Genomic DNA, 24,613 nt, shown 5'->3' with positions numbered 1-24,613 from the left:
AAACCTGGGAGACTCCTGTGCTGAGGGCATGGCAACATTTGGATAAGAAGGATGAACAGGAAATACCTGAACAGGAAGAAGAAAGAAATTGGGCTGGGAGTGATGGCAAGATAAGATACTGAGATGAAGGGTCATAAGCACGTGAAAGATAATTAAGATGCTGCTGGAGGATTTAGGAAGAGAAATGAAGCACTGTGCTTGATGTACAGTTCAAGAATGGGAACCACTACAACCACTTCAAAAGTGGAAAAGAGAATGGTAAGGACAAAGAATTAGGGCAAATCAGCAGCATGGCCCATAGGGAGAGCTAAAAAGATCAATGGCCATTGGGAGGCTTGGGATGAGTACAAAGGAAGCTAGGCAGGAAAAGTTTGTTGTTTGTAGCCACTAGAAGCAAAGTGCAAGACAGCTGCTGACAAAGAGTGAAAAGAAGTCTGGTCCATGAGGATTCACCCTCTTAAAGGACACAAGCCTACTGCTCCTACTGATCATGGTTAGCTTGGCCTCAGAGACTTGCAGAGCAGACTGGCGGGGCACAGCTGTGCCAGTTGTCTGCTCAAGGCTGTCAGCTTGGCCATGCATAAATGGAACATGTATCTGCAGCTTGTTTTTAAAGCAACTGAAAAACCTGCCCATGTGACATTCGATTTGGAGAGTTTTTAAGGTAACACCCAGCAATTAGGGAACACAAGAATTCAAGTATGATGTGAAACATGAATTCACAAGCCATGTGCCTGCACAGATTAATAATAATCTATTTGAATGTCAGCTGGTGTAAAGATGCACAGTCACAGGGAAACACAACGTTCATAATTCAGTTGGGCATTTGGCCCATCATTTCTTGTGAAATCATTTAAAATGGTTGTGACATTCTCCAAAAAAATCTAAGTTGAAATGATTAAGTCTTGTAAACTGTGATGCTTCACCTTCATTATTATATTATGAGTATTTACTCAAAATATGGCAGAGAATTTAAAGAAGAATGCAAAGTGGAAAATTAACCACCTGTGCAAAACTGTTATTCAGTTTTACATTAAACTTTGACAAGGTTTTTCCATTGCCTAGGAGGAGCTTAGAACTCACTTTTTGTTCTTGCAAGATGCAATTTTACTGAAATTCAAGACAACGGTTCATTTTATTGAGAGCAAAGAAAAAAACCCAACGTGGTAAAGTTCTTCTTTAAAAATGGAAAATGAATTTGCAACACAGGCTCAAAATTAGGTAGTAGTTCAGTAGAAGTTCTTGTTGCTGCAACTAAGAGTTTCAGTTGGTTCCCTAAATAGGCATGCTATGTCAGCAAAACATACAATGAAACTTCCAAAGTTTGTCAGTCTTGTCTATGTGGGAATATCATTGTGATTTAATGAAGTTAATTAAAACCAGTTTAATTCCCAAGTCTACACCTGTATTCTGAAAACAATGACTGGATGTGTTCCACATAGCTTTTGCAGGCACTGCAGGCTACCTCCAGGACCAGGTCCATTCCAACCCAAGCCCTTCTACAGTTATGTGATCCCATGGCAATGGGCAACAACTCTCAGGGAAGTAAGCCTTTATACTCCCACTGATATGCTCCATGTGTCTGACTGTGCCAATCCCAACTCTTCAGATTCCATTTTCTCTTCTGTAAAAGTCATTCTGCTGCTGAAAGAGCAAACTCCACTACCAAAAAAATACAGACCAGCCCATGAGAAAATATGAACTCAACAGGACCATTTCAATCCTTCTTCTACTGGTCCAGCATTCACACATTGACCGTCATCGATTTCTCACGCCTTTAGGATTCTTTGGCACCACATCAAGGACACAGCCTCCACTGCTACCACTGCTGGCCTGAGGTTTCTTTTGAGTGTGAAACCTCCCTCTTTTCTTTCTTATTTTTCTTTTTTAACAAACTATGTGTCCCTGCTGAAAGACTTCCAATTAGCCTGGTCAGCTGATCACAGGTCCCTGCTGTCCTCACTGCGCTCCTTTTTGCAGTCTACATTCAGACTTCACTGTGTCATTTCATGACCCAAGTAAAAATAATTTCATCTGTTACTTCATCATCATAATAATGAAGTAATACTTTCTTCCCTTACATCACCAACGTATACGGAATCTTAGTATCTGTAATAAACTTCAACACAGTTATTTAGAGCTGTATGGGAGGGACAGTATGGTCTAGTACTAGATAGGGATGTTGGTGGCCCTGCATATGGCAGGGGGGTTGGAGCTTGATGATCCTCAAGGTCCCTTCCAACCCAAGCTATTCTGTGATTCTATGACAGGAGTGCAGATGCTGCCTGCAATACACTGCTCAACGCCTCTCCTCCTGGATCAGCTACCAAACAGAGAAAATAGTCCTCAAACAGCGATATCCCACACTATGACACTGGTTACAAAGTAGTCCTTGGTTGCTTGTGATGTACCCATTGCCAACGGCACAAAGCAGGAACTAGGACCAAGAACCTGGCCCCCAAATTCTACATTAATACAACTCGTATTAGTAGGATCCCTCAAGAAAGCTGATAGAAACTCAGTGCTGTATTTCAGCACTTAGAATCATAGAGCTCCCAATAAGCAGAGACACAACTAACATCACTATGTGCAGGAAATTGAAATAAGAGAAATAGAAATAACAACTCTGAAACATTATTTTGATTGATTTTCTTACAGACACTAATGTAACATCCAAGCACTCAGACAAAGGGAAGGAAATGCTCTGCAAGTTAAGTGGGACCACCCACAGAGAATTTCTTCACCTGATCACACCAATTTGCAGAGATTAATTGTATGGAAGGAGCCACATAATGTTGAATTTCATGATAAATGGACACTATGACAGCAAATGATTTCCTCTAACGTTCTGCTATGCTTTTCAACATTTGAAATTTAATCACCTGGAAAAAGAAACAGCAAAAAATCATCAATACCCCAACTATGATACAGTATTTTCAACCTGCGAAGACATTTTGTTCTACCACAAAGAAAACTTCAGGTGTGAACCCAAGGGAGGCAGATCTCAGGCACTATGATAATGTTGCTATAGCAATTATTGGTGGCAGCGTGCATCAGCCGCATTTTAGCTCTCAAGCAAGCTGCTCAGCTCTTGAATGCTGAATATAACCAGAATATAACCTTCTTGATGCTTACTGTACTCTAATAAGATTTGTAAATTACTTATCTTGATGCACTTCCAACAACTAAGAATGGACTAATAATATTTTTTACTGGTATTTAATCACATTCATAAAAAAAAAAAATTATATCCACATATTCGGTTAGATATTTCAACTGCTCCTTTCCATGAAGTCAAAGTCATGCAAATAAATTCTTCGAAAAAAAAATCAATTATTTTATGCATTACTGTACATAAAACATTATTCAAATAGGATCTGGATTGAATACTAGTTATTAATGATCATATTAATATGTGGAAGCAAAGGAAGGAAACCTTTGATCGAGATAATTTTTTATAATCATTTTGCATAAAAGAAGGGTGTGAAAAAGCAACATTCTCAAAAGTCCAAGCAGTTGATAAAGCAGAAATATCTGAATCATCCTGGCATGTATTTTCTCATTTAATAATACTTCACTGCTCAGCTAAATTTTCCTAGCTATGCTCATTAAAAAGGGGGAAGATCTCTCATCTTTTCTGGGGAGCCAGCTGTGGAGGGCCTGCCAATAAAGACTTGGACTGACTCTCTCTCCTCCCATTTATTTTTGGTTTATTTGATTTATTATTTTTAATTATTCTGTATTATTTCACATTGCTTTTAATAAATTAGTTTCTCCTACCTCAGTCGGGTTCTTTTCCTCTTCCTTCTTTAGAGAGAAGGAAGGAGTGTTTCATGATCAACTCTTCAAACTGCAACAAAACCTCAGAGTCACAGCATCCCAGACTTTGGGATGGGTTAAGCTTGAAGCTAGACTGATCAAGCCAAGCAATTTATGAACTCGCAGACAATGGAAAGAACACCTCCACAGACCAAGCCTTCCACAGAGGTCAAACCACAGACTTGGCAGCTAAAAAAGAAACAACAACCACTTTCTTCAACCTACTGTTCTTTTATGCTCAATGAATGTTACTAATTGATCTAATACTTTAGAAGTGCTTCAGCAGCCAAAATAGAATGGGTCTTAGGAATGCATAATGCTTCACAAAGATCCATTAAGGTACAAAGTGCCCTATATAAAGTGAGGCCACAGGGGACATGGCTGCATTGCACATTTGCTCACCAAAATGACAGAACTTCACACAAAACTCTGTTAGATGCATTACGATGTGGTTCCTTTCTCAGTATCTTTATGTATACATATTTCAGCATGTCTTAATATTATGCTTTAGCATAATAAAGCTGTTGCGTCCACGCGCCTTTGTTCTCTCCAGCGCTTTTCTTCAGCAACATCTGAATTAAAGGAGTCGACACAAAATTGCTACTTATGCAAATCACACTCTGGTATCTGAGGGTTGAAAATCCTAGACAAAATGAACTACATGCAACTGAGTGCTCACAGAGTAAGGCTATCATTTCTCTTTGGCTTAAAACTGAATCCACAAGTTCTATCTGAACCAGATGTCACCTGATCTAACGTGTCTTCTGCAGTTTTGAAACTCAGTTCCTGCTTTCTTTATGAGCCATAATACCATGTTGCTGTAATGCCACAGCCTCATCCCAAACCCCCTCATTTTCTACATTTACCTATTAAATATCCAAAATGCCCCAAGCCCTAGCTTTTATAAATAACAGAACTGAGAGAAATCCTTGTTTTTCAGGGTAGCAATGAGAGGTAAATGCATTCCAGCAGGAGGCTGTGACTTACTTAATTCATATGTGTTTTATTGCTGGAAAAACAAAGGAAATGAAAGCCTTTCCTGCAGAAAAATCCCTAAATCCCTTTTTGGACCTGGATTTACCATAGCAGAAACTATCACCTTGGTGTGCATAGCTCCACACTTACAGCTTCTTTTTTTTTTTCCTCTTTTTCTTTGACTTCCAATTAAAACAGCAGGACGGAGAGCAAAAGGCCCATTTCCTTTCCCTAAAACCTTCTGCACCCACAGCTTTGTTTTGATTGAACAACCTTAAAGACGGCTTTGTGTATTTCCTGGAAAGCACCTCTAGAAGAAGGTGGGCACTAAGGGCGGGTGAACAGAGTGCTGACTGATAGCTTCCAGTTCAATCAGAGGTGAATTACAGGTTTGCTTCCCAAAGGTAGGATGAGGGCCCTGCCAGCTGCTCCCACCTCAATGGAGAAAGAAGCACTCCCCCCCCCATGACACACCTTCTCCGCCCACTATTCCTTCATCTGGATATAGGATATGCTAGGAGACGGGGTGTTTGAAGTGGCTCTGTTCTGAAAGTTACAGCTGCTGTGCCATTATCAGATTATGCTAACAGCTAAACCTCTGCACACGCCAACTTGCACTTCAATAACCCCAGCACCAACTGAACAGGAGCAGACTGAGCATTCAGTGATTCATACAGATGTGGAAAAGGCAAATACCCCACCACATGACTATATATTGCAAGTTCTGCAAGTGCAGGAACGGAGCTAGAGAGAGGTGATTATAAGCTCCAAACACTGAGCTGAAGGATGGCAGGGTTCCTGAAACAGCACAGGCATTACAGCAAACACTTGCAAAATTTATTCTCAATTAAACACGGAGTGTAAGTAGCAATAAAAACCGTGTATTTTCCTTTGCTATCAATCTGACCTTGCTGTTAATAAAAGTAGGAAATAGCTTTTTTTTTCCCCCATCAATACACGAGCACATGTAGATTGATACTTATCATTAGATGGCCTGCTTAGAGCCCCTGCAGCTTTCTTTGAAGGACCACAAATTATTCACAACACAGCAGGATTTCTTCAGTGATTACATCTGATGTATTTTACACAACATCCTTGCTTTTGTATCTGATATCAAAACCTATAAAACACATCATTTTATGGGGAACCTGAAATTGGATTCCTCTGCAACAGAATATTTCCTCCCTCGACTGTCTGCAGCACTTTATAAAATATTTATTGATAGGATGCCTAAAAATACACATAGGCCAGCACAGCCTTAAGATGGATGGCTTCAGCAGCCATACCCTGGGTTTCACACTGCAGGGTTCTTATTAGGCATAGCTGCCTAGAAATCACACTTATTTTCTGACATACGATTACAAATATTTTCATTTATAATGAATAATTTAGCTCACCGAACAGACAAAATTATGCAAGTCTTACATCTTCAAGGTTCCGAGCAAAAGCTGGGGGGCATATGGAGCAAAGTGAACAAGGAGCCTTTCTGCCTTTTTTTATTGTTGTTGTTTATTTGAAAACAGCGTTTAATTATGCTTTGCATGGCACACTTTGTACATTCCTGGCTCAGAGTTCTAGCACAAAAAGCAGAGAGGCTGTTTTGGACCTGGTATTTCCCTCTGCAACTTGGTGTGATGCTGAAAATTCCCATCCTCTGCAATCCTCTGGGCTTTGCTGGCTGCATGCAGATGAGGCAGTGTATTTCTCCACAGCCAAAACGGAAAGGCAGATCTCTTTGCTGGCTAACAGAGACAATCACGCATGCACTGCACATCGAGAGACACGAGTCCTCCAGGGAGGCCTGCAACAGGTTCTGCAGCAGCAGCAGAGGGAGGCAGGGATATGCAAGATCCACATCACTGCTCCTTCTGACAGGCTGTGGGCATGTCAATGACACTGTGACACGGTACATCTTTGCATTATGTTACCTTATTTCAAGGTAATTAATACCCCTGTGATACAGGGAACTCTCCCAGCACTCACATTTCTCACTCCCAGTGGGGTCTGCATGAAGCACAAGGAACCACCTATTACTGACAGGACTGCAGTAGGCTGGGCCTGCCTCTGCATCTGTGTTGTGCTTCATCTAGAGGTTTCACCAGCTCTATTGCACTCTCCAAAAAAACATGGTTCCATATGGTAAAAGTACAACTTTAAACTACATACCCAGCCTGAGAATGCCCACAATTAATTTACTAGAATATTTTATTCAAGAGTACATCTGTTACAGCATATTCCTCCATTTTCAAGGGACTACATAAAAGCCCGTTGCCCACTGTCTGTAGGCATTTAATGCATCAATCTTCTGCAAAACAACAGCATTGCTTTCCTGAGAACAGCGGCTGGAAGAACTGAATACTATGGAGGATTTCTGCTTGATGAGCACAGCAATCTTAATTGAGATTTAATGTTTACTTTACCTGGTTAAGCACAGAGCAAACACCAGAGAAATTACTGTGAAACAAATGAAAGAAAAAAAACCAACCACACTGTTCGAAAGCTAATTAGCAGTGGTTCAAACAATAACCTGCCCCAGCACTGGGCGCTTCAAGCACAGCCATGCTTAGCCTTGCAGACAAACCTCTGGACCTGCTGTTTTGTTGCAGGCACCAGAATCACTAATTAAAGCAGAATAATTCAAAGGAAAGTGTAATCTTACCTGCAGAAGAGGAAAATGAATAAATAATTATTTTCTCATAGACAGTGAACTAGAAAATAGGCAGACTGAGCGTGTGTGTGAGTCTGTTTAATCCATGCATTTCATAATGTTTAGAAAGATACTATCGCCATTTCACAGTTGCTTTCATGTAGGTCATTGCTGTATGACTCAAAACTTCATTACAGCCACCATTCAAAGGCTGGCAAAGCTCTCTGTGTGGCTGTACTCAACTTCAGATCAAGCACTACCTGTAAAGTCTGAACTACCTTTCCCAAAGTCAAGAATCAGCTCTAGGGGAGAGGTCTCCCATTCACTGCTGGCAATGCCATTAACCTTACCATTTTCAGTTGCAGAGGACTACATACATTCAAAACATGACAGACTCAGCAAACTCATTATTCCTGCCTCATGCCCAAGCACTTTGATCACCACTCCTCAACACACATTGACAAAGCCTTATATTTCACAAAATAAAATCTTAGCTGAAGTGCTGGTCCCTACCCAGTAAATTCAATGAGAATACTCCTCGCTTATTGTCATACGGGGCAATCAGCCACAATCTCCAAGAAACTTTATTATACTCTGTTTTCAGCCCCTTTTGCAGCATCTGATCTGGTGAGAGAACAACCTTTGCTTAGAAAGGCACAAGTTGTAACACCTCAGTGTGCAGCTGAGAGCTGAGGATGCTGTTGGGTATCCACAAGAGAAAAACAGCACTTCCACGATAGCAGCAGCTCCACGTTAAACCGTAAAAACAAGCAAGAAACAAACAGTGCTAATTATTCCAGATAAGAGAATTATCAGCGATATGGAATGCCGGAATCTCTGAAATACATGCAGACAACCTTATCAGACACACTATCAAATTTTCTTAAGCAATTAGGGGCTCCTTTGAGGATCCATTCTATTTCTCATAACAGTTGGTCTACTCTTTCCTCATTCCCTGTGTTTTTTGCTACCGGGGATAATAAGGATGTGGGTTAATGACCAATTTTAATGTCACACAAGACTAGCAACATACATATAATGCAGTGATTACATAAGAAAGTGTCTCTAATCACTCTTCAAGGAGTCGTTATCTACAGATGTGCCACTCTGCTTTTCAAAGCACCACCCTGTCAAAGTCAGATTGCGCTTACATTAAAATACACAAGGAGTCGAGCAAATGAGCTGTGCAGCCATACCTCACAACAAGCCAAAACTTCACATAAAAAAATACCTTTCTACACAGTACAAATTATGTAAAACAAGAATTTGGGGTTTGCTGCAGTTCTTTTTCTCCATTTCCCTCCCCAACAGAACTCCACTGAAACTTCAGACAAGCCAGCACCTATATCCATACACAGCAATTTCGCTGTTCATTACAGGGTAGATATCAAAGCATAATCATATGAAAAAAATATATACATTTATTTTGTATTACTACATAAAGCATAGATGTTCAAGCAAAAACTGCTCAAATCAAGCCTCTGAAAGACAAGAATGTCTCTGTCAGTATTGCGCAACAACTTCTGCATCCGAGTCTACTCTTTGTAGTAAGTGTAATCTCCCCTCTAACAGCAGCATCTGATCTCTTCCTTGCAATGGAGGTTCACCATTCATAAATGAAAGGCAATTAAAATAATTTCAAAACCAAATAGCAAAAAGCCAGAATTGCTTTACAAGCAAACTCTTACCCTAATTGCTCTTCAAATGCATCTCCCACTTCTGCTCTCCTCTCATAATGTCAATGAGATTAAAGTCAAAGTTTTCAGAAACAAGGATGAACTCATCCACTCTAATTCTGCTAACTGGGTCTTCAGGTCTTATGAGGTATTACTCTCACTGCTGCTAAAGAGCAGTTTGCTTAGGTAAAGACAGATGAGCACTCACCTAGAAAGACCTACCTGCCTCTTTGTCATCATCAACTTCTGCAGAAGCTCTAACCATCAGAAGACGACCTTTAAGGTCCCCTCCAACCCAAAACATTCAATGATTTTATAAGTAACAGTAATGCTTATGTTTTATACTTGTAGCTTGTTCATGACTTGCTGCACTGAGATATCGTAAAATGAAATAATAGAAAACTAAAACAAAAATACGTTCACTGTTCACTGTTCAGTGTTCCTAAGCAACAAATTTAAAAGGCTCAATGAAAGCTTCAGCTTCTATCTCCTAAAGACTTCTGATAGATATCTTTTGTTAGAAAGGTCCATCTAAAACTTTAATGGTGCAGAAGAACTTAGGAAATGGACAGGACTTTATGACCCAGAAATTCCTTTTCAGTCCTATGCAAGTCCCAGCAAGATCATGTGGTACTGAATGAACCACCGTGAACTTTGGTTTAGAATCTGTCTGAACTACACTTCTCTGCCTTCAGTCAAAGTTCTCTATTATCTGAATTGAAATTTTGGTAGCTGGAAGAGGCTATGACATTTGTTCCATGCCACAGATGGTTAGAGATCCCTTCTATGCATTAGAAGATGCAACAAAGTCACTTTCTATTTTTGAAATAGAAAGGCTAAAGTTGTTTGATTGTTACTATTTGATCCTGATAGACTCTCCTTCTGCCCAAAAGCTAATGGGCAAATAAAAAGAAAAAAAAAGTTATTTTGTTATTGCTTTTTTTGTTGTTGTTTGGCTAGTTTTGTGGGTTTTGTTTTGAGTTCTGGTGTTTTGTGTTCCTCCCCCCACCCCATTCTAGAAGGTACTACTATCCCTCATTTTTAAAACGGGCTATAGAATTATCCAGGAACGGTTTCCTAACTACTGGCTCATATAAGAAATATTTTCACTTTCTGCAATTTATTCATTTTCTCTTCCACTACCTACAAGAGTTTAATTAGCATTTAATAGTCTGTTTTCTGGAGGGCTTTTGAAGATAACATCAACTGAGAAGTTAGGGGTAGCACATCTGTCCAAAGAAGATATTCTGCCTAAAATTAGATTATTTAAATACATTTTCCCCTTTGTGTCATCTCAATGACTGTTCTCAAATGTATAAGTTGTCCTCGACAGCTAAACCTCCGCAGAAAAAAAGCAAACACAGGAGGTTGCATATCAAGTATTTCTACAACTCTGCCTGAATAGCGGAAACCAACTATTCACTGTTCTTGACTTAACATGGAAATATGCACACCCATACCACAGTAAAAGGGTCTCGCTTTGAAGGAGAAGCTGCCAACAAGCTGTCCCCACAAGGCTTATTTATGACTATCTTTGCCTTCCATAGCTGTAGCCCATGGCTGCATGCAGGATTCAAAGTACCTGCTGAGGGACGAATCCTTTCTGAGACTTTATTTCACTGTTCTCAACAACCCTTCAGCAGTTTTCTGAACATTAAAGCAAGCCAGTGTGTGACCTTGGGAAGTCTGCCTACTTTCCAGGCACATTTTTAAGGAAGGAATCAAGGCAGGTAAATTAGCAATATCCTGTTGGCATACGTACAGTTATGGCATACTGTCAATTTTGCTTAAAAATATACACTAAAGGCAAATTCTTGTGCCCTTTACATGCACATAGCTCTGAGTGTGACTGCTGCATGTGAGCTCCCAGGTAGTAGGAACATACACACCGATGCCCAGCTGAATTTCCAGTCCATAAATAAATAACAGATATAAGGATCCAGTGCTGCTCCCAACCATTTCAGGGGTGCTAGTTCTGAGAACTGAGTGTAGCACTCCACTATAGGTGATTAAAAAAAAACAACAACACACACACAAAACAAAATAAAGAAAAAAGCAACCCCACATCTCTCCAAATGGACCACCAAGAACAACAGAGATGGTTATTAAGACTTCTGAGGTTTCTACTGGCATACTATTGATGGTAAGGAGGGCTTCACTCTCTCTCTCCCCTGATCTGACATCTGCAGTGAGATAGAAAGTGAATCTTCACTGATAAATACTACAATCTCAACACTTAAAATATACCCGGTCCTCTCATTCAGCCACCTGCTATGTAATGACAACCAAAGAACCCATGGAAAGAAGCCAGTGCTTTGTTCAGCATCCATACCTGACCAGCTCTGTCAGACAGAAACGCCTTGGACTGGGCACACACCATCCGTACAGTCTGAAACTAAGCTGCTAGCATGAGGAGTGTTGGTGGCCTGACCACTGATGGCAACCCTGTGCGTGTGCTATGACAGTGCTCACCATTGAAATCCCTTTATTTTGGAGACTGAATGTACCTACTGACCTAAGCATTCTTTCCAGTATTTCAGCACCAGTACAGCTCCAAAAGGAAATAAGATCCAACAACTTGCACCATTGCTAACGTTTCCTTTAGTTCCATATCCATTCACAAGCTACATATATATGTCTATTTATGCATTATATTTAAACAGCATCAGGAAAATGCAACAAATAGCACTATGACACATTTTCTAACATATGTAGTTGTTACAACACTGAGGATAATTTCACCTGAACACACAATTTATTTCCTAGCCTTGATGCTCCTTATTAGGTAGATATTTGGTTCTGGGACACAAGTACTGGAGGAAAAGCCTGACAGAGAATATTCACAGCAAAAGTAGAATTATTTTTAATTTCCAAAAATACCTGTGCTACTGTTTTACTGCAAGACAATCTGCAAAGCTCATATGAACTGTGTGACTTTGTTAAACCGTTACACCAAAGTGTAGGTGAAGCTTGCTCCAAAATAACAGAAGAAAGTGCTTAATTTTTATTTATTTATTTATTTTTAAATATAATTCTTGCTTGAATCCTCAGATTCTAAAACCGAGAAACCATCTATTTGGTGACACACCTGTAAATGAACAGAGTGAGATGCTCCCAGTGATGGAAGGCACTGCAGTTAGAAACACTGGCAATGAAGCAGGGCCAGGAAGCCCGTGACTCACAATGCCAAGCCACTGTCAACCTGGATGAGCTTAGTTATGAATGACACAGACTGGCATTTGAATAAAGCCAGTTATCAAAATGGGAGAGAATACTTTAACCAACAGTTTTCACAGCTTCAGTTGTTCATGCTCCAATTATCAACACAGCTAAGGCAACCTCTTTCCATTTTGCTCTCTATAGTTCATCAGTAGTACAGGTGTATGCCATGAACTAACAGTCTGATACACAACTGATACTACCTATAGTTCATTCAAGAATAAAGTTATTTACTCTGCTTATCATATTATTTAGTAATCTCAGATGTCCCTGTCTAACTAATCACAACTAACAGAGAGCCTTCTTTTGGAAATGAAATGAATTATAGTTGAGGCAGCCTTTATCACTCTACGCTGCATTTACTCTGGCTACTTTCTGTAACTTTATTTATACGTACAACAATACCTGAAGTCGAAAAGCTGACTTTAATCCTTGAAGCCACTTGGATACTGGGCTATAAAAAGAACAACAGAAGGACTACTAGATGGTCATATCAGCCTCAGCACAATGCAAGCAAGGAGCAAGGGTCATGGATCAGCTGCCAAAGCTTCACCCTGCAGTGGATGCACACTGCAAGAATGATCCCACTCTCATAAGAGCTCCCGCTCTTTCCTGGTGCAGATGAATCACCTGTGCGGCACTGGGAACGGATATTACAGTTTGGATGCAAGTGATATTGTCTCAAGCTGACTTTTACAGGACTACGTTGACCATCTCATTTGCCTGTTATTATTAAGTGCCAGAAAATAAAGATCACATGAAGCAACAGATACACTCTTACAGACTTACAGGTTGCTAGCATTTCCTTTTTAACCATCTGCTGCACAAAAACAGAGAGATCTGGATGTCAATCTGTATCCTTCCTGCCTCATGCATAATCTCCAGTAACCTTGAAGGACTGTTTTGCAGAGGTCGGAAAGGCAGCCTTTTCAGATGTCATTCCACTTACATTTCTCCGTAGGTATACTCAGCAGAAAAGGGAATTACACAGCAATATAAACTTACTACACAGGTCAAGATGCAGAGGAGCTGGGTAAGGCTGGTACAGATGACATTTGTCAGTGTAGGTTACAGAAAAGTGTGGGGTCTTACTGGGGTATGCCTCTAAATCACACAACCAGAAATTTTAGCATTTAAGACATCCACAGAGATAAATTATGCTCATTCTCTTCTAGCCATTTTGTGCACCTCGACTGCTGAAAGAGTTAGCAGAAACTTCTGCCTGTAATGTTATCTAGAATAACATAAACAGAGACTTGAGCAACAGCAAGGCAGTTCTTTAAAGTCCTTTCTTAACCAAAGCTGAACAAAGCCAGTTTAGGCAGTGGTGTTGAACCAAGAGTTGGTCTCAGTGATCCTTATGTGTCCTTTTCAACACATCATGGGAAGCCTACACATTCCCTGCTACGCCACACTGAGCTAAAGTCCATACAAATCATAGGATGCAACCAACAATTCTCAAAACCAAGCCCCCAGACCAACAACATATGTTGCTGTGGTTCTGTGCCCTTTACACTCAGGACAAGAGCTGAGCTATTCCTAGCACTGATGAGACGGGGCTGAAATCAGTCACTGATGCTCACCAGGGACTCAGCAAATCCTTGGACGCAGAGGGCCCGGGGCTGCTCAGGCTGTTCGGGGCAGATGGACATCCTTGATGAAATCACGATCTACATTTTTAGCTTGGCTCTGCAAACTGCTGGGAAGCTGGCATGCGCCAGGATGCCATGCCTGACACGTTGATCTCAGTGTTGCAGAACATATTTGCATTTGGGAGTAGAGCTTACTTACCGGAGGAGCTTTTATTTACCAGGCTGCTGTGATTTTGGCTGAGTGGTCTCCACTCCTCCCCCAAGATAGACATTAGCTCTTTGTCAATCTCTACCATACCCAATTTCTCAGCTTCCCCATCTTTGGTGCATTACTGACATTTAAATGCCAGAACTGAATACATCTGTGCTGTACGTAAAGTAAAACTGTGACTTTTAGTCCACTGTCATATTCCTGATACTAAGCAATTGTATCATGAGCAAGGAACTCAAAAACAGGCTCTACTCCTAATGCCATATAAACTCCATTTTTGCTTCTACTGCAGAATATATTGTACACAAATAATGCACATTTACTCCTTTTCTATGTACTATGTGAGCATTGCATTTCTTAAAGACCTGTTGGTCTTACAAGACAAAAGAGATGAAATCCAAAAGGCATCCTTCATTCCTCTGGTGTAGCTGGGCCCCATATGGACATCCTGCTTTGAGGGAATTATAAAAACTGGTAGTGGTAACAACACAGATGCACAGTTCTAGATGCTCACACCATGCTTTGCCCGAGCAAAGGAACCTTGTTAACTGTTTTTGGTTAACAATTCAAGTAATCTTATAGACAGACTTGAAAATTGAACATAACTCTGGAATGCCCTAAGGTAAAGCAGCACTAAACAACAACACAAAAATGCAAAGGATGTCCCCCCCAGCCTCCAGCACATAGAGACACATCAACAGCATATGTAACAACAGAGCCTTCGAGGTCTCATAATGGGAGAGGACTAGGAAAAGCATTTCAAAAAGAGGTCAGAAAGGCAATGAAAGAAATAAGGAGAACTACATGAAAGAAAAAACAAACAAAACTCAAACTTAAATTACTTTGAGTCTTCCTGTAGCTTAGAGGGTTATTTTGTACACTTGTGTTTGCACCCATATCATAACCACATTAGAGAAACCAACCAATACGGCAGTATTATTGTGACCATGAAATACAATCTACTCTGTGCTAAAGACCATACATTGTTCTATTCAATTCTGGATTTGTGCCGAAAAGGACATGGCCAGACTCAATCCAGGAAGTGCTCTAAGGTCCCAAATGTTACAACATTTCACTGTTAATAAATGCTTTGCAGAATTTAGGCCATCTGAATGCTTCCCATTTATGCACTGGCAGACATTTAGTACAAGAGACGGGACTTAAAATGAATCACTTTGGTGAAAATGCCATCTTGCTCATATTCCACTTCAGTTCTGGTACCCTTCTAGAAGCAATCCACTACAAGAAATCAATTTGTGTCTTTACATACTTACACTTCTGTGCTACTCAGACTTCTGCCAGGAATAACAAGTCAAAGACATTGCAGACAATGAAAAGAACTGCAGTAACTTTAAGCTTGGTGGAATTTCACCCTAACTCCACCTTTCTTTGGAACCCCAGCCACACTGATGCAAAGGACAAACGTATGTGCCCACAAATGACCAAACTGCCCACAAGCACAAAACACACATTCCAATCCTTGAATTTTCCATGAGGTTTCTAACTTTGCATACACTTCTTTCCCTCCTAGTGGTAGTCTAATGCATTAGTAAAGAAAACCAAGCAGGCTTACTTGCTAACAGCAATTTGGATGTATGAGCATGGAGTAATAGTTGAATTCCTTTGCAGCATCTCACCAAAAACCAACCAGACCCTTGTCTGCCTCATTTAGATACGGTACTTAAACTGGAAGTACGATCCAATTGTAAGGGACTGTAAGATAGAAGCTGAAAAAAAGAAAGATGAGCCCTACTGAAATGTGCAACTATGGCTAAAGTGACTTGTGAGTCCTACAGGGAGAAATAAAGCACAGTACAGATGCACACAGTGATAAGAAAAGAGGCAATGCAGAAAAGCGGCAAAAAAATACTGTGGTCATTCACACTTGTGAGAGCAACCTTTCCTGGTTTTGTCAGACCCTTCCAGGATCTGCAGCTTAGAGTGGCTTTCATGAGAAGAACAAAATGCCCCATGGACTGAAAAAAATACATCATAAGCATCAGGAACACATCCACAAAACACAACAGAGCCAGTTACTGCTGGTGGAACATGCAAAATAAATGCAACATAAATGCAACTTCTCCTTTTTTTTTTTTTCCTGGAGGCTCATCAGTTGGTTGTGTGAAAAGCACCTTCATTTGTAAGCACTCACGCGCTTGAAACAAACAAATGACTAAACTTCGTATTAATACACACAACTAAAAAGAGCCACAAAATATTTCAAGCTACCGAAAATGTCAGCCAACAAGTTATGAAAACCATTTCCTGCTTATCAGCAGGCTTTGACTGCCAAGCCTCTCCCTGGCTTAGACAGAAACTGAGGCTTTCTTCAGAAGCAGCAGTATTGTAGCCCTTTGTGTGCATCCATCTTCTCTGGTGCTCCACGCAGGTACCTCTCCTAATGGCAGCAGCTTTGGCTGCCCCTCCTCTACACTTCCTCCTCGCCATAAAGCCGTGCTGACAACCCAGAACTTTTCATGTCATCTCAAATGCACAAGGTCACAAAATAAATCCTCTCGCGGCGTGACTGGGATTTCTTGCTAAATCAGCATTACTTCAAGACATAAAGCACAGCAGAGTTTTTAAGCACTGTCCTTAGGCTGTTTGTCTCTTCTGAATTCCTCTTGAATATTGATTTTGGATTTAAAGGTCTGGCTGCCCACCTCATCAGGCTGCCCGGGTATATACAAACTTTGACTGACTAATGGATTATTCCAAATGCACAGATCCTTCAAGGACTAAGGAACATGGACAACGTGAACTTTTCTTCCCCGGCTTTATGTCACAAGGTTTTAGATCAAACTCTACCTTTGCTGAGACACACACTCATCCTTCAAGATATGAGCACCAACCAGATAGTTCTGATGATTTCTTTTTCAGTCATACCTAAAGCAAATGTGCCCAGCCTTATTCATAATCAATCCTAAAATACCGGGAAAATCACTTCAATATTAAACCTGAGACCACAGGGTGGCTTCTTTGATATTCATAACTTTAGCAGCCCTCATATTAAGCAAATGGAATTCATTTTGCATGTGTCATCGGGATGCATCACTCCACAGGTGAGCTACCATCTAGGCAGGTTTAATGGACAATTCCTCAGGTTGCCCTGGCAATTACTCCTGTGCTGACCTGGAAGGATCATTAATATAAGGGAGTTGAGAGGCAATTCAATTTCCATGCTGGCTCAGCCCTAAGCTTCTTCTAAGTAGATGCTGTCAGCTGTGTTAAATTACATACAATGACTTGGTGATGGGGAAGACTATTAGAAACAGAGCTGGGAATAGCAAACTCCACTCACAAAGTTTGCAGCCTGCACTTTGGCAGTGGCCTAAAATACTGACAGGCCAGAGCCATCGAGCAGAGGAAAACGCTAACACAACCCCAAATGTTTTATTTTGGGGGGGTACGAAAGAGAAAAACCAGCTAAGACTTAGCTCAGGATGATAAGAGCTGCTTTGCAGAATTGCATATTAAAAGATTTCAATGCATATTGGAAAAAAGAAAATGGCTTGCTGCCAGGACTTTGAGGAAACCCAGCGCACGAAACACAGACTGGACTGCACAACACACCCGGTACATCAGAAACACCAAGTTCTGATCCTCAGCCCCACAACCACAGCCCAAAACAACAACAACAAAAAACAGCTCAGCCCCAGATCAGCAGGTAAGTTTTTCCACAAACACATCAAGAAGAAGCCTCCCCCCCATCCAAACCATCTTAACACAGTTATTACAACCAACAGAACAGGAGAAATCTGACCAGCCACATTCCTCACTTTATCATCCTCTGACTGCATTGAAAGCATCAGAAAAGCCTCCTTCCTTTACCAGCAAGCAGAAAGGAGACATTTCTGCATAGACAGAAGGTTCTGCTCCCCCTCCCCTCTGCTGGCAGCTCTCCTTTTCACCCTCTCCCTGCCCGCTGTCCCGATGCTCCCACCTGGTGCAGCACAATTCCCATGTGCCCACGCCAAGGCATCCTTACTCCTCCTGGGGAGGACGAGGACCAAAGCTCTGCTGGAGAAGCTCAGCGCTCTCCCCCACACGAACCTCGTCTCTTGGATCACACAGAGCTTGGGAAGGGATGCTACTTTACATCAGATGCCTTAAAGGTTTGTTACTTATCAATCCACTAACACATAGCCTTGCTCTTCAGTGGTAAAAGCGAGCAAACAAATGGTCTTTTTTTTTCCCCCGCCCAAAAACACACAAATACATCCACCAATGTAAACATGCAGAGATTTATGTCTCCTCTCCCCCCCTCCTTCAAATATCAAAACGGACTCCTGTAAAAACAAATTCACTTGACGGTATATATTATGAAATACGGGTTAGTCAGAGACAGGCACTCATTGCTATGCAATTTTTCTTATCAAAGCATGCAGATAACTCACAGCAATTCCAACAGAGCAAATGCTCACTGAAACAAATCACAGCAAAACAAATACACACACACACACATACACACACACGTATTCTCAGCCCAAGGAACAGCATGCACGCTCAGAGTTTAAGCATCCTTTAAGCCACAATAATTGCTAATTATTTACAACAAAGCAGCTATTGGAAGCGGTTTTTATTCATGCTTTTATTTGGTTCTTTTCAATTCTCCTTTCCTTTCTTCTCGGTTGGAGCAAACACGCCAAACCATCCCTATTGCTTAAAAAACAACAAACCAAAACAATAACACAACCAAAAACCAGCAACAAACAAAGCAGAAGAGAAGAAGCAGCAGCATTCCATGCTCAGGTACCACCAGCGCAATTGCCAATCTATTCTACATTTACAACAGATACCGTGCAGAAATTTGATCTCAATATTAACGACATGCAATCTCCACGGAGACGTTAAAAAAAAAGTCATTTTCAGTAATCGGTGCAAATGCTTCCTTCCCACCCCCCCCCTCCCCAGCCCACCCCGCTCGCTGTCAGCCTAATGGTCTCTGAATCCCTGCATGCTGCAGTGCTTTGCCTGCGCTCTGCATCGGCCGGGAAAGGAGAAGAAGCTACCTGCGAGTTCTCACAGTGCCATCTCATATCCATGTCTGCCTGGCTACCCTGCGTGCTTACGGCTTTTTTTTTTTTTTTTTTTTTCTTCTCCCTTTTTCTTTTTTTTTTTTTTTTTTTTTTTTCCTTCCCTTTTCTTCCCCCTCCCCCCCTCCCTCCCACCCCCCTTCCTTAATTCTTAATGGAAATCCTAGGAAATTTAGTCCATCCTCTGAAATCAATACTGGTGACAGGCGCGCTCCCTGCTTCCGCGGGAGACGGGGATGATAAATTGCCTGCGCATCAGCCCGGCCTATCAGTGCCCGGCGCTCGGGCGGCGGCGGCGGGGAGAGGAGCCGTGCCCGCCGCCACGTGCCGCCGCCAAGCCAATGGCCGCGCGCGGGGGCGCGCAGCGGGGAGAGCCGCCATCATCCGGGGAGCGGAGCTGCCGAGCGGCCCCCGCTGCCCCGTTGGGACCTCGGAGGCAGGAGCGGGAGAGAACCTCCATCGGATCCCTGGAGGCATTGAAGGCCGGGCTGGATGTGGCTCTGGGCAGCCTGGTCGAGTGGTTGGCGACCCTGCATACAGCAGGGAGGGGTTGAAACTACATGATCGTGGTGGTCCTTTTCAACCCAGGCCATTCTATGTTTCAAATAAATACACAAGCAAATGAATGAATTAATGCATCCCCACCAACCACCCTCCTTCCCCAGCTGAAAAGTATGCCGCCATTTCAAAACCTCTCCTCCCCCCTCCCTATGGGACCCCAACCTGCCACACTGCATCATCCCATGAAAGGAGCCCTAGCAGAAGCTCACTACAGGACTCCACTACTTCAGGTAGTGAATGCTGCCAGAAGTGCCACACAGAAGGTATTTACTGCGTGTGAGATGCCCAAGGTCTGTTTTAGCTTCATTGTGGCAAAACCTGGCTCTCGACCCCAATCCTGGCAACCTTCAGGACAAACTGCAGGCACATTGCATGGAAAGCACCTGCTCATTCTTCCTACACAGCTTTCTCTAAGTTCTCTTTCTTGCGTGTGCCACGATACAGTGCGATATGGAGCTGTCCAATAGGCAGGATGGCTGCTGTAGACTTCACACACAATCTGAAGATGCAAGAATTCCGGGTGCAGCAGGGCAAAGCAGTTGAAAACGTGCTTGACTTCACATGCAAGGGTTTACACTGAAGCAAATTCCTGAGCGCTTTGTTGAATCAAGGCCAAACACACAAGAAAACGTAACACTAAATGCAGGAACGTGATGAACCCGAAGATTCTGCTTTAGCACACGCTCTCAAGTTGTACTTGAGAGTTTTGCTAAATGTGTACAATTTCCCAACTAACATCCACCATGTCACTCCAAACCCTCCTTGATAATGCAGAGAGGGACAGAAAATGAATGTAGTGTCTATCTCGTACCACAAGAGCCTGTTGTAAATACCACAAAGACAAACCTGAATCGCTATTGATCGTATCGTTATTGAAATGAAGTAAGAGCATTATGCTGGAAAAAACCTACACACACAAGTCATAAAATCCAACACAAAGAACCAAGAATAATAGGCCAGCTTGAAACTGGATTTTGATCTGAACATGCTACATATTAGAACAACTAGACAAGAACTCTACAGATTAAACACCATTGAAATCCATGCTATTGCAGAGGACTTAGAGCTTAAGTTACTATATCTATTATAAAGATTTACTCAAGAGCAAAAAAGCTCCATTTTTTTTCATTCCCCTGCAATATTACATTAAAAACAACAAAAACAGCGGGCCTTCAGCTCAGCTGAAGGTAGAGGCCTTAAGCTCTTGCCGTTCAGCCCAAGGACAGGCACAAACAAAACAGTTATAGGTGGCAGTGAGTTTTTTTATATCCAATTATTTCCCGTATGAACAAACAACAAACACTGTGTGGTTAGAGAAACAAAGCCTGTGAGTTAATCAGTAAGCCCATACACAGGCATCCATGCGCACAATCCTAGATAGCCACTTCACCGGCCAAAATATGTTACTCAACACTTCTAAGGCTCTTGATGGCAAAAATCCTATGAGTTTTAAATAAGAACTTCTGAGCATCCTTAGGAGTTACTCCAGCATCTCAGCTGAATTGCAACTCTCCTGTACCGAGGCTCAGCCATCTGCAGTCCCCACATGTTCCATAGGAAACACAACTGACAAGTTTGAGACGTGTGTATCTGCAGTCTACCAGAGGGTTCTATTTCAGAGTTACTCATACACAAAGCAATTTTACCCGGAGCAGACAGGGATTAAGGAAGTCGCCTTACTCTGTCACAAGAGAGCTGGAACAGCATTTGGGATGTTGTCAGTGTCACACCTCCGCTTTCCCTCTGGAGACTTCTGCAAGACTCCACTCTGCTAAACTACCAAACTCTGACTAACACAAAGCATTGACACTGATATTTGTCATCAGTGTAACATCTAGCATGCTCTGCGCCTGTGACAAAATTACCCTTTCTGACAGAAAGCCTGTAATCTCCTTCCCAGAGGCCAGAATTACCCCCATCTTGCTGTCTGCCAAACTGCACCTAGTGGGTTGGCCTGCGGATACCTCTACTCCCACAAGTCTTTGGAAACAAGCTCAATGGTGATGAAAATCATTAAGGGATCTGCTTTTCCCCATTCGAAAGGCTGACATTCTTCTTCAAGTCTCTATATATATGGGGAAAAAAAATCCCCTCTAAAGAAATTATACTTTACATCAATCCTACCTGTTTGGAACAGCTGCCATTGAACTTTAGCCTTACAGCCTCAACAGCCAAGAAACAAATGGAAGTACTCATTTCCTAGGCAGACATATCTTCATTCTCTATTTCTTATTACCAGCTACTTTTTATTCCTTATCTTTCTTTAGACTCTTTCAAATCCTCATACACCTGGTTTATAAATAGTCGCAATAATACACAGGGAAGACTGGATGGTATGCAGCTATTATGCTAATTATACAGGACACATTTATTTTGTCTCCATAAATTACATCTCTTCTCCCTGCAAATATTAACACTGCCTGATTGCTCACACCTATCTAGTTTAGTCATAAGCCCTCATTGCATTTTTCTGGTGCGGAGGGGCAAATTTTATGCAAAGATTTGCAAACACACAGTTAGAGAAGGGGAAGAAGTGAGCTCTTTGTGCTGAAAAAACTTGCTGGGGATAATTAAAAGGAAACAATTGCAAACCAGCATTTCTGCAATGGCAAAGTTACACTTTGCTGGCAGCATGTTTAAAGCAGAACGATTGTAAAAGAAGAATAAAGAAGAATAAGCCATTTTGCTTCTAGACAGATCCTAACTACAAAAGCAGATACAAAGAAGCAGAGCAAGATATCCTCCAGTGGAGGGGGGGGGTGGAAGGAAACCCAAACATCATCTGAGACAGCCCCAAAGCAGTGCTATGAAATTCTGTAGAACCATAGCAGCACTTTGTTAATTAAAATTAATCTGGAATATCTAATTATTTGCAAAGGTCTGTTTCATTCTGTACTTACACAAATATACTAGGCGTGACATGCAACTACCCCTTAGTTCAAGGTGAACATGACATAAGGACGGGGCTGAGGTTACCCCTCAAGCAATCCTCCATCAAGCGCTGAGGCTACCTTGAATTGCACCTGGCTGTCCATTGTCTCAAAGACTCATGAAGACATCCTCAGAACACCTTGGTTTCTGCACCTCTGTATGGGTCACACAGTCCTAAAAAAGCTCAGCTTTTTCTTCTTAAAGGGCGATACCTGCATGCCCATCTGCTTCTTTGATACAGAGGCACCAGAAGCACAGAACAGCAATGTGCCCTATCTCTTGTGTATGGTATTTTAAACCCAAACCCAGCAATTCTACAGGTGCTATTGTCAGCCTGTGATCATTTTATCCACTTCATGAAATGTAGTCCAGGCCTTGTGATCACTAAGGATCCTGGACTACCTCCAGAAGCTCACAGGGGTAGATAAATAGAAGTGAACATCTAAACTACATTCAACTGCTCACCTCCTTCAAGCAGAAGTGCAATCTGGAACAGGCGGTAGGGAACATCTGCCTTTCCCTATAACTGTATTCTGCAGTTTTCATCTTTTATCTTTCAGCAAACAACAACAAAAAAAAAGTATTTGTATCCTTTCCTTCAAGGTACATAATGCACACCTGTGTGTGTATAAGTAAATAAACTGAAAACAACAGCAATGGGGCTACTCTGCAAACACTGTAAGTATTTATACCTTCTCATGCCTTTGTCAACACTTGAACTGATTCTTAAACATGTTAATACAATACTGTATTTCACAAATGAATTGATTCAAAGTGTTTCTGTCCTTACTTACAATCTCTGACTTCCACCAGCTGTAGCAGAGCACACGTCAGTAAAGACTTGACTCTCCTGAACAGACCTTCTACATGAATAGCAGGGGCAACTACATGCACTAGAATATCTATGGGATGATGAAACGTGTTCTGTATGACACCAGATAACAGCTATTAGGGGAGAGGTAAGGAAAGCGAAGTCTCAGGCTTGCAGTGTATTTGCTCCAAGTATGACTTTGCCCTGCTATATCAGAGCAGCATGGAGGAACTGGGGAATTCTTGCTGCAATTCCACATTTATAAAACTGCTGAGATCTAAAGCTAACAGAGCAGAGAATGTAATATACTTGGTTTGATTGATTTGGATCTTCAGGTGTCTAAACCCTTCCTGGTTCGAAGAAGATTGCTATGAGTATATTATTTGCTCGACTTTAAAATCATACCATTTCAGAGCCACCCACATAACTCAGAAATAGATGTACAAATGCGTTAATTTTGGGCCTTGCTGCATTTTACAGTGTGGGAGTATAGGGAAAAAAATACATTTGAATGTGAAGGCTTCCTCCTAAATTAAAGGTTTCATGTCCTAATAAATAATTTCTTTGGCTGTTAGTAAACGCTGCCATTATCCTCTAATGTAGAGAAGCCCACTTTGAGGCTGGGTGTCTGCTGCAGCCTCTTTAATCAGATGCCTGTTTTGACTGTTCTGTCAGGTAAGCAGCAGAACCAGAACCCCCATTTCTTTTCTGTGCTCTGCAGAAAAATAAAGCAGCTGCTGAATAACTACACAGATGTTTAGAGAAGTTCACATCACATAATGCTGGCTGCTCACCCACATCCAGAGATAGTGGTTAAGCCACAGCCCTGGCAATGCTAAGGACTTTATGACTGATGTGGATCAGGGATCGAGGTAGAGGAGCTGGAAGTAACTGAGTCACCTGTAAGCTGACAGGGATGGGAACACCAAGAGGGAAATCCTTCAAAGGAAGAGCCTAATAATTGATGGATGCAGTTGCGTGCTGGTTTTCAGAAGGGCTCTAATTACAGCCCTGGAGGAAGAGCACAGAACTAATGAAGGAATTCACATTTAGCAGAGATATCTTGGTCTGACACCAACCTGTGGGTGACAAGGGGATGGAGCAGACGGATGGGCTGACAAAGCTGCTTGCGTCT

The 24,613-nt window shown here is 41.7% G+C and overlaps 1 protein-coding gene across 46 annotated transcripts in view; it reads right to left on the bottom strand.

Annotated features, from left to right (window-relative positions):
• The window catches only part of NRXN1 (neurexin 1), a 611,800-nt gene that overhangs the window by 25,120 nt on the left and 562,067 nt on the right, over window positions 1-24,613 (bottom strand). For 2 of the 46 annotated variants that reach the window (XM_072331098.1, XM_072331102.1), the window contains exon 1: window positions 18,083-19,022. The exons of 40 other annotated variants lie outside the window; for them this stretch is intronic. In XM_072331098.1, the coding sequence (XP_072187199.1) occupies window positions 18,083-18,121 (39 nt within the window). In that variant the 5' untranslated portion in view covers window positions 18,122-19,022. Of the gene's footprint in view, window positions 1-18,082; window positions 19,033-19,151; window positions 19,386-24,613 lie in introns of those variants that run through there. 4 more of the 46 variants (XM_072331099.1, XM_072331100.1, XM_072331101.1 and 1 more) reach the window with 4 other exon arrangements.

This window comes from Excalfactoria chinensis, chromosome 3, assembly GCF_039878825.1.
Source record: "Excalfactoria chinensis isolate bCotChi1 chromosome 3, bCotChi1.hap2, whole genome shotgun sequence".
Lineage (NCBI taxonomy): Eukaryota > Metazoa > Chordata > Aves > Galliformes > Phasianidae > Excalfactoria > Excalfactoria chinensis.
Note: the sequence above shows the minus strand (reverse complement) of the source record. Positions and strands in the feature narration are given on the sequence as shown.